The sequence below is a fragment of the Panthera uncia genome, chromosome E1 (assembly GCF_023721935.1).
Source record: "Panthera uncia isolate 11264 chromosome E1, Puncia_PCG_1.0, whole genome shotgun sequence".
NCBI classification, from domain to species: domain Eukaryota; kingdom Metazoa; phylum Chordata; class Mammalia; order Carnivora; family Felidae; genus Panthera; species Panthera uncia.
In genome coordinates, this window is record NC_064814.1 from 7,572,818 (window position 1) to 7,585,266 (window position 12,449).

The 12,449-nt window shown below is 58.4% G+C and overlaps 2 protein-coding genes across 3 annotated transcripts in view; one reads left to right on the forward strand and one right to left on the reverse strand.

Moving 5' to 3' along the window:
• Positions 1–7,607, reverse strand: part of ABI3 (ABI family member 3) — a 10,948-nt gene extending 3,341 nt beyond the window's left edge. The window contains exons 1-3 of one of the 2 annotated variants that reach the window (XM_049635884.1): positions 7,394–7,607; positions 2,415–2,582; positions 1,130–1,306 (exon numbers count right to left, since the gene is read on the reverse strand). In XM_049635884.1, the coding sequence (XP_049491841.1) occupies positions 1,130–1,306; positions 2,415–2,582; positions 7,394–7,510 (462 nt within the window). In that variant the 5' untranslated portion in view covers positions 7,511–7,607. The remainder of the gene's footprint in view (positions 1–1,129; positions 1,307–2,414; positions 2,583–7,393) is intronic. The other variant, XM_049635883.1, reaches the window with a different exon arrangement.
• A 295-nt stretch (positions 7,608–7,902) lies between these two features.
• GNGT2 (G protein subunit gamma transducin 2) lies at positions 7,903–10,879 on the forward strand. The gene is made up of 4 exons (XM_049635886.1): positions 7,903–8,939; positions 9,234–9,334; positions 9,714–9,814; positions 10,193–10,879. Exons 3-4 carry the CDS (start codon positions 9,731–9,733, stop codon positions 10,316–10,318), a joined length of 210 nt encoding a protein of 69 aa, XP_049491843.1. The 5' UTR covers positions 7,903–8,939; positions 9,234–9,334; positions 9,714–9,730; the 3' UTR covers positions 10,319–10,879.
• Positions 10,880–12,449: the final 1,570 nt, after the last annotated feature.

Here is a 12,449-nt window from a genome sequence, read left to right on the forward strand (position 1 = left end):
GTTGCCTGGGCCCCAGGCCTCTAGTCGGGGCCGCAGGCCCGACGGAAGCCTGAGCAGACGCGGTCTGACGGCCACTTCCTCCACCCAGCCTAGCATCCGCACCTCGCACCTCGCTCCCCAAAGCATCTCCGTGGCCAGCTTGGTGGTCTCTAATTCTGATAGATCCTAACCCGGCAGGGAGGTGGGGTGGGGGCGGAGGGGACCATCACACTTAGCAATGTCCCACCCGTCATTTGGATGGGCCTGCAGAGCTGGCTTTGGGCAGCTCAGGACAGAGAGGGGCAGGGCGTTTAAAGTGCACACAGGGCAAGGGCGAGCCCACACGTTACTGGTGGGGTGTCGCCAAGTCCGCGGACCTGGGGAACGCTGCCCTCTGCTGTACTCCGCGAGGCACGAGACAAAAAGGACCCAAGCTGAGGCGCAAAGAAAGAATCGAAGCTGGACAATGAGGAGAACTCACTGGTGGGGAGGCCTGGTGGCTGGAGGAGGGAGTGCCGTCTCCCCTTTTGGGGGAGACGGGCCGTTAAGGGTGTTAAGAGGTCCTTTAGATCCAGGGGAGCCTTAAGCTGGCCTGGCATGTTGACGAAATGGACCGTGTGTGTTCTCCCCCCTCTCAGGAGATGAGCTAAGCAGAAAATGTCAGTGGCCGTGCTCCCCTGGCTTCGCAGGTCCCCTCTGAGTGGCCACATCCCCGCCCCTTCCCACCCCCACAGCAGCCCCCTGGGTGAGTGCTCAGCGGTGACCTCAAACCTCCAGACAGAGGAAGTTGCTGTTCTCTGTGTGTGGCTGGGGAACGATTCTCATGCACGCCCCTGACATCCTCCCTTCCCCTCTTCCCCTTCACACCCACCCAGCCCCCAAGGAAGGGGGTTGCTCGGACCCCACCCTCAGCAGACCATCTGGGGACAGGGTTAAAGGCGGCCATGGAGGGAGGGGCCGGGAAGGAGGGGGAGGGGGCTCGGAGAGTAGGGGTCCATCTAAGGTGATGGCTGCAGAGAGTGAGGGGAAAAAAAGGGCTGCGGGTTGGGACAAGAACATGGTCGTGGAAGAGAACTGGGGGCCCGGGGAGAAGGGAGACACGGAACAGGAGAAGGTGGGTTGTGGGGAAGAGGAGGGGCCCTCTCTCTACCTTGATCCCATGGCCAATGTCATCCAGGCAGCCAAAGTTGAGAGGTCTCCGGTAGTAAGGCGTGAGGGGAGGGAGGCTGTCGGGGGCGATGACTTTCTGGCCAGGGGGCAGCCGCTGGACAGTGGCTAAGGTGCCGATCTCCCTTCGGGCCACCTTCTCCATATGCATACTCACCATCTGCCACGACAGGGGTTGAGGTGACAGAGGGGGGAGGTGGCCTCTGCCCCAGTGCCCTTCCTCTTAAGGGAGGAGGAGGCTAGAGACTTGGGGTGGGGGGGGGGACCATGGGAGGCCGAGAGATCCAGAGAAAGAGTACATTTTCTCCCCCCCCAGGCCACGCAGCATTTGGGAAAAGAGTTGCCAGGGGAGGAAGGAGCCACTTTGGAGAGACTTCCTGCTGGAAAAGCATGAGGGTTATTATTAGCTGGAGCAGGATCCAGCGGAAAAGAGAAAACCCGGCATCCCTGCAGATGCTGGGAAGAGACCGGAGCCCCGGGTTGGCTCGGTAGCGGAGGTGGACGGTGTGGACCACGTGGAGGGGGCGGAGAATCGAGGCTGTATCAGCTGACTCTCTTGGGGGGACGGATAAGTGAATTCGCTTCCTCTTGGAATGTTCTGTGGGGCAACTCACAGCATCCAGAGGGTGGGAACTCCGGTCCGCGGGGGGGGGGGGGGGGGGGGGGGGAGGGGGGGGCCGGGGGGGGGAGAGGAAAAGACACACCCCGCCGCGAACACGTGGGTGATGGGCAAGCCAGGCTGATGTGCCAGTGGATCTGAGCGTGTTGTTGATGGGGCAATTCCTCCGCCAGGGATCCAGGAAGGAAGGAGGAGGGTGAGTGTGCTAGATGGGCGGGGGGCCACTGTCTCGTGGTGGCATTGTCTTCAGGGCTGAAGACGGCCTTGCCCAGCAAACACTTCGGGTCTAGGACAACTTAGCCCGTTACCACCCCGGGGTCGAGATGCAAACGAGGCCCCTCTTCCTCTTTCTTGTCCTGTACGGCCAACCGGGGTTGGTCAGGCCTGCTGCCTACGGCGCCGGCGAGAATTCAGAGCAGGAAAAGGCTCTGCCTTCAAGGAGTTCCTAGTCTGGGAGGGCGGCAAGGCCCAGCACGGAGACATAACCAGAGAGGAGGAGGCTCAAAATGCTTGGGAAGCGCCAGGCTTCTGTGGTGGAGGAAGGCATTTGGAGGAAGGCGAGAAAAAGTATTCGCCGGAGGAAGTGGCCGAGCAGGGGGGGCTGAAGAATGGGGGGCAGGTGCAAGAGGCCCTCCCACACGCCCCTTACCTGGCCCAGCGTGTTCACACGGGCTTCGACCTGCCGCAGGGAGGCCGCCTGTAGGTCCAGCATCCGCAGAGTGTGTCCGGCCAGGTTGCCTACTTGATAGGCCACACTGGCCAGAGCCTGGGTGGTGAAGGCCATGGTCTCCTCCAGTGCCCTCCGCTTGTCTGTGGCCTGAAACACACACGGCCCCGGTCTGAGGCCAGCCCAAGGATTCCGCTGGATCCTTGGCTGGGCGGGTAGGGTGGGAGAGGGTGGAGGGAATGTGGGGGCTGAACTGGGAGAAAGCGGGAACGCTGGAGGTTTGCCGTGGTTTCCGTAAGAATGATGGTGTAGGAAGAGGGGCTCGGGGACATTAGGGGAGCGAACGTGCAGCCCTGAGGAATGGGTGCAAGGGGAGGGAAAGATATCCCTCCTGGAAGAGACGGGCTGAGATGGACCCCACCACCTCCTGAGGACCTTTGGGGATAAAGGGGGAAATGGAGAAAGGAAAGGGGAGGCTAGTACTGGCTGGAAGAGACGGTCTCAAACTTAAGAAGCAACCAACTGACATCAGGCCCCACCCCAGACCTTCCTTTCTTTCTTTTTGAAAGAGAGAGAGAGACAGAATGTGAGAGACAGGGAGGGGCAGAGAGAGAGGGAGACACAGAATCCGAAGCAGCCTCCAGGCTCGGAGCTGTCAGCCCAGAGCCCGACGCGGGGCTCGAAACCACAAACCGTGAGATCATGACCTGAGCCGAAGTGGGAAGCTTAACCGACTGAGCCACCCGGGTGCCCCAATCCCAGCCGTTCTAACCAGAAGCCCTGGAAATGCGGTCAATGAGTCTGTGCCTTTAAAAGCTCCCCAGGTGACTCTCGGGTTTCTTGTTTTTCTCCAGTCCGCGGGGTGGTGTTTGGGAACCAGTGACCTAGTCCATTTTATAGACAAGGAAACTGAGGCCCAGAGACGAGTGACTTCATTCATTCATTCCCTCAGCGTATTGGGAACAATACACTGATAATCCGGTAAATCCAGACTTCCAACCATGGCCTATATAGGGCCCCACAGGGTGGGCTCTGCTTTTCCGTCCCCCCTCATCCCTTGCCACCCCCTCTCATGCACCGCCCCCCTCCATGCACATTGGCCATTAGGTTCCTGTTCCTGATCAAGCTAAGATTGTTTCTACCTCAGGGCCTTTGCACTTACTGTACTTATTTCCAGGACCCTTATTGTTAAGTCTCAGCTCCTTAGAGACATATTTTGTTACCACCTTAAGATTCTCCTAGCCTATTTCTGTATTGGCTCTCTTCCCTGTTTCCCCTGTAGCCTTTTCCTCATAGCACCTAGCACTGTCAGAAATGATTGATCTATTTACTTTATTACCTGGCTCCCCCTCCCATCCGCCCTCCCATACACTAACACGTAAGCACGGTGAAGGCAGAGAGCCTGTCTGTTTTATTCTGTACTCTACCCCGGAATAGTGCCCAACGCACAGACGAGATTTAATAAATACGCGTTTGTGAGTTAAGTAATGAATTGACTGTGACCCCAAACACTTTCTGGGCATCTCCTTAGTGCATGGCAGGCGCTGTGCCAGGTGCTGGCCGGAGTCATACTGCCAGTCAGCCGTGGAACGGTGGGCAGGGAATGGCCGAAGACAGAAGAGGGTTTTGCTTGTTTGTTTGTTTGTTTTGTCTTGCTTGTTTTGTTTTGTTTTCAGTGCCCAGTCAGACCACGGGCACTGGAGCAAAACTTCTCTGGTTACTTGGTTCCCCACGCAGCTTCCTCATCTCAGGTCAGATCATGACACTGCTGTGATTTAGCCTGTCCCCCTCTCTAGGGGGTAGGGGTGAGTCCAGGGCAAGTCTGGGCCAGGCCCGAGCACTGACGGACAAGGACGCACCACGCTGCCCCCTTGCTAAAGGCCCTTGCGTGCTCCTCAGGGCCCGTCGGCGGAGAGAAGGCGTAGAACCCATTAGAGCAGGACGCCTCCAGGGTGGCCTGAGCCAGGCTGGAGTCAAAGGGCAGGCCCAGATCCTTGTGGGCGGCCCTTCCCTGCCTTTCTGTTCCAGCAGCTAGATACTCATTTGCCCAGAGTTTATACCTCATCAGCGTATGTAACCAAGAGCCTTGAAAAGGCGAAGAAATCAACCTGAAATCAACCTGGGGTGTTTAAACCAGAAAGGATAGCAGGTCTAGTTTCTAGTTCAAGACCTTTCTTTAACAGGTGAGGACACAAAGGCCCAGAATGGGGCAATGACGACTCCTCCTTGGTCCCCACCCAGATTCCTGCTAGGTCCCCTGCTAGGACCGATGTGTGGAACGGTTAGCCCAGATAGCACAGTGTCTGCTTGGGCCCAGCTCTGGGAGGCTGGGGCCTGGATACCTGCTGACCCCTGGTTTGGGCTTGGCCCACAGTCGGGCCTGGAGGTACACAGGTGTGAGATCCACCTTCATGGCCCGCTGCTTATTCATGATGCAAATTACCTTGTCTGTAAACTCAGTGGACTCTGACCGAGAACTCTGCAGTTGACCCCAGCCTGCCCTCCCCCATTCCCCGCGGGTTTCCTGACACCTGGTTGGGGCCTTGGGGCTGAGGGAGGGGGCGGTGGGGAGGCCCGAGGGCATGGGAACCAGGCCTGGTTTAAGAGCACTTCTGAGGGGCGCCTGGGTGGCTCAGTCGGTTGAGCGTCCGACTTCAGCTCAGGTCACGATCTCACGGTCCGTGAGTTCGAGCCCCGCGTCAGGCTCTGGGCTGATGGCTCGGAGCCTGGAGCCTGCTTCCAATTCTGTGTCTCCCTCTCTCTCGGCCCCTCCCCCGTTCATGCTCTGTCTCTCTCTGTCTCAAAAATAAATAAATGTTAAAAAAAAATTAAAAAAAAAAAAAAAGAGCAGTTCTGAGAAGTTGCCCAAGCCCCTCATAGGCATTTGCTCCCCAGACCGAGATGCTCAAAGAGGCCGGGTAAGGTAACCGAGGTCAACTAGTTAGTGAAGGAAGCAGGGGTCCGGGGTCTCTGACCTGGGTCAGGGCTCTCGATGCCCTCGGTATTTTTACAAGGGCCGCTTCACCTCGCTGGAATTGACTTTCATTATCTGCCTGTGCCTTTCATCGTTCCGATGAATGATGATGATGGCAGCAATGGTAATCGTTTCCATTTATCCCCCCCCCGCCCCCACTAAGGGCCAGGTGCCGGGCTACCTGCTTTGACCATGATCACAACTGAACCCGTGTGACCTTCCCGAAGAAAGGGGTGAGAATCAGAGGGTATCTTGCCACGGGTCCTGCCGCTGGTAGGCGGCGGAGTTAGAAACCGGACTCAGGTCGGGGCGCCTGGGTGGCTCAGGCGGTTGAGCGCCCAACTTCAGCTCAGGGCATGATCTCGCGGTTGGTGAGTTCGAGCCCCGCGTCGGGCTCTGTGCTGACGGCTCAGAGCCTGGAGCCTGCTTCGGATTCTGTGTCTCCCTCGCTCTCTGCCCCTCCCCCCACTCATGCCCTGTGTCTCTCTGTCTCTCAAAAATGAATAAACACTAAAAAAAGAAAAGAAAAAAATTGGGACTCGGGTCTCGGTGACCCCTAAATCCCCTGTGCGCGTGGTGAATAGAAGCGAGAACCCATCTGAAAGGGCCTGGGGGTGCACAGAGGCTACGGACAGAACTCCTTCTGCCCTCATCCAGAAGAGAATGCCCTCCAGCACCACGAGAACCCGGCTGCCTTCCGAGCCACACGGTCCGTGTCCTCCACAAACGGGTCACTCAACATCTCCGCAAACCGATTATTTCTCAGGGTCGCACATTCACCTAGAGGTTTGGGGATGGGCTCTGGAGTCAGAGTTCTGGGTTCGCATCTGGATTCGGCCACCGGCTTGGAGACCTCCGGAAAGCGAGCTCGGCTTTCTGAGGCTCAGCCTCCTGGCTGTAAAGTGAGAGCCCCTCTCCCCTCTCAGGACGGGGGGGTGAGGACCCACAGAGGCCATGCGGGCCACATGCCTGTGCAAAGGAAGGGTGCAGAGCGTTTTAACTGCTATTATCATCGACCCTCTTTAATCTGCCATTTTCCCCTAAGCACTTGCTACTTTCATTATTTTTTTTTTTTTCCAACACTTCGACCCCGCCGGGAGGTCCCCGGGCCTTCCAGTGCGAATGAGCTGGCTTTGCCTCATAGGGCATGTCAGGGAAGGGGAAAGGGGGAAAGGAGAGAGCCCGGTTTCAGAAGTCGGGAGGCCGAGGCCGAGCTCTGTCACATCCGAGCTGTGTGACCCTGGACAAATCACCTTGCCTCCCTGAGCTGCTGGCTCTTCACCTACGAAAGAGGAATGACGCTACTTGTCTCATAAGGTGCTTACGAGCATTAATGAAAACACAGAGGTGCTCAGTCATTGCCAAGTTTCCCTCGGCCCTCTTCCCTCGATCCACGAATCTACGTTGAGGGTCTCGGAACAACTATACAATGTAGGGAACTGTTCTAAAACGCCACGATGGTCGTCTTTTGCCGGGAGACGGCTCCCAGCCATCACGTTGTCCTTCCCCTGCCTCTGCGTCAGACCCCGTCTCTTTAACCCAGCCTGGTCTTGAGGTCTGTCTCCTCTCACTCAGATACCGGGGAGAGGCTTCTCTTCCCGGTCTCTCTCAAGTTCACTGTTTGGAGAGTTCTGAGGTCTCACCTGGAGATAGCCTGCGAAAGGAAGGACGACGGCAGCATTTGCATGTGGACGCGGCTTTGGGCCTCTGGGTGCGAGCGGGACCCAGGAAGGAGACGGGTGGCCTGTCCCGGGGCGTCTCTGAGGCTCCCGGAGAGAGGAGGGACCTGGGGGGGGTGGGGTGGGCGCGGGCTGGGTAGCACAGCACCAGGGCTGAAGTTTCGGGGGCCTGGAAAGAAGCCGGGGCCTGGGGTGGAGTATTTCCCAGCCGGGGCCCAGGACGCGCCAGCACCTGTCAGAATGGCTCCCGTGGTCCTGCCTTGGAGGTGGGCTCCGGGCCCCTCGGGGCCTGTGCCCCGTCTGCCTACCTGCACGTAGTTGTCCACGCAGTAATCGGCGACACGCAGCAGGGCGCTGTGGTTGCCCCGCAGGGCCTCCCGGCCCGTGGGGATCTCAAGTTCCTGCAGTTGCTGTAGCTCGGCCATGGCCCCCCAGCCTCTGGCTGGCTCCCCTGGGAGCCGCCGGTTTTGCGCCTCACCCTGTCCTTGATTGGTCGCTCTCCCTTCCCCCCCCGCTTTTGGTTTCCTCTGCGTGAGAGACCCAAACCTGCTTGCAAAGGGCAGGCGGGCTCATTCCGGGACAAGAGGAAGTGAGTCCCTGTTCCCTGGGCCTGAGACTCTCTGCCCCCTGCCCAGAGGAAGGGGGAAGCCAGGGGCCCCTCTGGGAGCCCAGCCCCCCAATCCCTCCCAGCAGAGGAAGCCAAGGTCGGGGCGCTGTGATTGCTCCCTGGGCCTGGAGAGGAAACTGCTAGGCGGGTGGGGGGTGGGGGTGGGGTGGGAGACGGAGGAGGAAGGGGGCTGGCCTGCTCTGGGGGGATTGGGGAGTGGAGGTGGATTTTCCACTCATGGAAGGGGAGGAAAGGGCAGAGGGTGGGGGTTTCCTTGGGAAGCTCAGGGATGAGTCACCAAGGGCCTGGGGAGTGGAGGGTGGTGAGGCTATGGAGACCAGTCGTGCTGGGGGCCGTAGGGTGTTGAGCAACAGTGGAACACAGCCAGCACAAGAGGAGTCGGCTCAGACACGGGGAAGACACAGCCAGAGGCCCCCTGAGAAGCGTTCCCAAGCCTCTGAAGGCTTATGTGTGAAGGAGACCTGGGGCCCATGCCCTGTGCCTGATGGAGGTAAGACGAGATGACGCGGGAGGGACTCCGATTAGACAACAGGAAGGAGTTGGCTTTGAGAAGCACCAGGTGTAAGATCCAGATTAGCCTGTGGATTTCAGGAAGCATCGGCAGACAGAGCAGCGAGCTGGTCTCAAGAGGTGCGTGCTTTCCATCCTGCGTGGACAGGGTGGTTGGACTGGAGGCCTGCAGGGCCCTGGCCTGCCCTTAAATTCTTAGCACTCGCAGCTGGGGGTGGGGCTCGGCGTCTGGAGCCGGTGGGGGGGTAGTCAGGGTGGACTCCAGCCTCCTCCCAGCCCCTTCCAGCGTCCCTTGCGTCAACCCAGAGGGAGGAGAAGAAGATCCCTTACTGGCCATATTGGTGTCTCCGGCATCTGCTTCTCGACAGGGTCCCTTTGTCGTGGGACAGGTGTCGGCCTGAGCCGGAGCTCAGGATCTACGAAACAGCATAGCCCTTAGGTGGTTCAGGAAGGAGGCCAAGAGAAATATCAGGATGTGGGCCCCGTGCTCAGCGATTGGAGAGGGAGACCCGCACTCAGGGCTCAGAGGGACACGTGAAGGCCAAGAAGCACGGACCCGGACGTTAGAGGTGGCCGTGGCCCCAAGTGCTGGCAGGCACAGCCTCCTAAGTGAGGAGTCTGTTGTTTGCAGTAAGCAAAGGAAGGACTGGACGAGCTGCAAGGAACTTGTGAGGTGTTATCACAGGGCTCCAGGGGGAGACACCACCGTTTCTTGGGTGAGGGACGTTAGGAGCTGGTCTAGGACTTGCTTCACCGAGAGGAAAAGGCTCAGAGGAGGCTCAGAGGGAGGGGAGGGGAGGGCTTGGGAGAGAAGACACGGGGAGGGGAGTGTGTCGGGCTGGAGGGTGAGGACTGGCTGTAAGCCAGGAGGGTCACTAAGGGACCAGGGCAGGTGCACGGGGCAGGGTATCTGCTCCAGGGGCAGTGAGGGCTTGGAGGCTCAGGCCAGTGGATGGGCTTAGAACCCTGAGCCCCTGATCAGCTTAGGCATCAGAGGTTTTGGCTTCCAGACCATCTGCTTTATCTGAAGACTTCCAGCTGATAAGCGGGGGAAGCTCAAACACTGTCTTGTCTGAGTCGGGGACTTGAAGTGCACATTCTTTCCGGGCAGGTGAGAGGGACTGAGGTTGCGCTGGGCTGGGCTTTAGTCTTAGAATTATTCAAGTGAGGCACCTGGCAGGCCTTCCCGATGACCCTGTCGTGATGGTGCTGATTGTAGCAACTATCGTCATCATAATAAATGCGTTTACGATTCATTATGCGCCAGCCAGAGTGTTAAAAATATTTGAGATGCGTTTATTTTCCTAGGACTCGCAAAAATCATACAAGGAGGGGGGGTACCATCATTATACCCATTTTGCAGATGGGGAGGGGGTGGGAGGGAGTCTAGGGTGTGAATACACAGGGCCTGAGGTGAGGGGCAGGGCAGGGCAGGGAAGAGGGCTCACGGGGACCGCGATCCCAGCTGCGAAATCCTTTCCGGGACCCAGGTGTCCCGGGGGGCAGGATGGCCCAGGAGCTCAGCGAGAAGGACCTGTTGAAGATGAACGTTGAACAGCTCAAGAAGGAAGTGAAGAACACAAGAGTTCCGGTAAGCCTCGTCTTCCCTCCCCTGCCCCTCTTCTCTTCTCCACCACAGCCCGGTCCTTTCGGAGCCGGGACCCCAGGAAGAAGGGACAGACGGTGGGGTGGATGGTGCAGGAGAGGTAGGACGCAGAGGGAGGCTGGGGGTCAGCCCCATGGGGGTGGCCAGGAGCGAGGCCCGCGGCCTGGCGGGCCTCCCCAGCTCCGGCCAGCGCCCCTCAGAGGCAAGAACTCACCCCCCCCGCAGCCCCTGCCTGTCCCTTTGGTCTTTTTCCTCTGCAGCCTCTGTCCCCACCCTGCCCAGGACCTGTTTTCTTGGACCGAGCGAATCATGGATCCCGACAGACAAACAAGGGCTCTAGGGCCACACTTTGTTTCCTCACAGATTTCCAAGACGGGAAAGGAAATCAAGGATTTTGTGGAGGCTGAAGCAGGAAATGACCCTCTTCTCAAAGGCGTCCCCGAGGACAAGAATCCCTTCAAGGAGAAAGGGGGTTGTGTGATAAGCTGACGGCCCTGGGGCCCCCTTGCCCTGAACATCAGTCCCTCCTCAGCCCCACTCTCCACCAGGACACGAGTGTCCCCGGACGCCCAGGGAGCCAGGCAGTTTTCACCATCTCTGGGCCACAGCATGAGTAAAGACACCTGGCCGTGCACTTGGGGGTCCGTTCCCCAACCCCTTCGACTCTCCCCTCCTCCACCTGCTGGGTCACTGCTGGTCCCGCCTGGAGACCCTCTGAGGAGAGCCTCCTTGGCTCAGCAGCTGGCACCTTGTGCGGTGGGGGTCTGAAGAGCGTGCGACACCCTGAGACCCGAGACGGGAATCCTTAGAGACATTTACTCCTCCACAGGGCCGTCCTGTCTTCCCCTCCACTGTCTTCCACAAACCGGCATTCCTATTCAGAGTAGTTTGGGTTGAGGGCCGGAGTAGGGGGTGGGGGGGGGGTCCTTCTTCTCTTTCGTGTGTCCGATCCCTTGGTCCTCCCCCTAGTCACTTTAGATCGCCCCAGAAGGGCTTGAGGACAAAAAGAGCTTGGCAACTCATGATGTCATGATTTCTTTCATATTCCTTTTTTTATGTTTACTTATTTATTTATTTTGGAGAGAGAGAGAACAAGCAAGGGAGGGGCAGAGAGACAGAGACAGAGACCCAGAATCCGAAGCAGGCTCCAGGCCCCGAGCTGTCAGCCCAGAGCCCGATGCGGGGCTCGAACTCACGAACCTGTGAGATCACGGCCGGAGCGCAAAGTCGAACACTTAACCGACTTGAGCCACCCAGGCGCCCCTGTAGTTGAGATTCTTGAGTGTCTCTTCCGTGCTGGGCACGAGGGGGGAAGAATGACGACGCTCACGTGGCTCCTATTTTCACGGAGTTTAGCGGAGAAGGTGTGCAATTAGGTGCACCTGAGCGGGAGGGGACGTCAAGGGGTCAAGGGCGGTGTAGGGAGGAGCACAGCGCAGACACTCAGGCCTGTGGGCAAGGTCAGCGTGAACTGTTGCGGGCCGGTGGGCAGCGGGGCGGAACCAGGCAGACAGAGGCCCAAGAGGGAGAAGGGGGTCAAGCCTTCAAGAACCTTCTGCGAGCGCAGTCAAGAACTTTGTTCTTCACTCTCATCGCAGCAGAAGGCCTGCGAAGGCATTAAGCAGCCAAGGGACAGGAACTGACTCGCAGAAGGGAGGCTGGACCCCACGAAGGAGGATGCTGATTCCTGGGCCTTGTTAGCAAGGAGATTACGGTCTTAGGGAGCCACAGGCGGACTCACATGATACAGGGCGCTCAGTGCAACGTGTGGGGGCAGCGGGGGGGATGGATGAGGGGACCCAGAGGAGGACAGCCTAATCCAGCTGAATGAGTGAGTTGCATCCTGGGAGGGAAAACAAGGAAAGGCCTCTAGAAGGAGGTGATAGCCTCATGATGTCATGGTTTATTTCATATTCTTTTTTTTTTTTATGTCTATTTATTTATTTTGGAGAGAGAGAACAAGCAAGGGAGGGGCAGAGAGAGAGAGAGAGAGACAGAGACAGAGACAGAGACACAGAATCCGAAGCAGGGTCCAGGGGGGAACAAGAGAGGGGCCTAGAGCTTTGGAGTTCACGGCTAGAGATGTGGGCTTGGAGGTGAGCAGAGGGGTCTTGGTGTAACCCACCTTCGTCTGCCGGGAGCGGGTTGGCGGGTGTTTGCAGTTAGAAGAAAACGTGTTTGGCAAGATTGAAGGCGGGAAAGCACGGAGACAGAGAGACAATAAAGGAGATGATCACTGGATCCGGGGCGTTGGCCGTCGTAGGTCTAGAGCGGGCAGATGGGGGTGAGGAGTTCTTTGGGTAAAATAAGGTTTTCAGGTCCTGACACCTCGCTGAGTGGTGGCCGAGGGAGAGGGAGCTGTCGAGGAGGACAAGTTCCTGGCTTGGGAGACGACCAGATATGACCGAACGGTCACCCACGGGAAAACAAACCCAGCGTGACACAGTGATCCCACTGGAGCTGCCCGCTCTCTTAGCACCCAGGGCCTGCTGGTGAGGTCATGGCCGCTGGTCAGAATCCGGGACCTCCTGGGAAGGGTCCACTGCTTTCCCCAGGCCATCCTGAAAATTCCCTCCCGACCCCACCTCGCCATTCTGCGATTCAGCCTCGAATAAATTGA

Excerpts from the sequence above, each read along its gene's own strand:
- GNGT2 (XM_049635886.1), top strand. The coding sequence starts at position 9,731 with ATGGCCCAGGAGCTCAGCGAGAAGGACCTGTTGAAGATGAACGTTGAA. Across the intron at positions 9,815-10,192 it reads TGAAGAACACAAGAGTTCCG|ATTTCCAAGACGGGAAAGGA; the intron begins GTAAGCCTCGTC and ends GTTTCCTCACAG.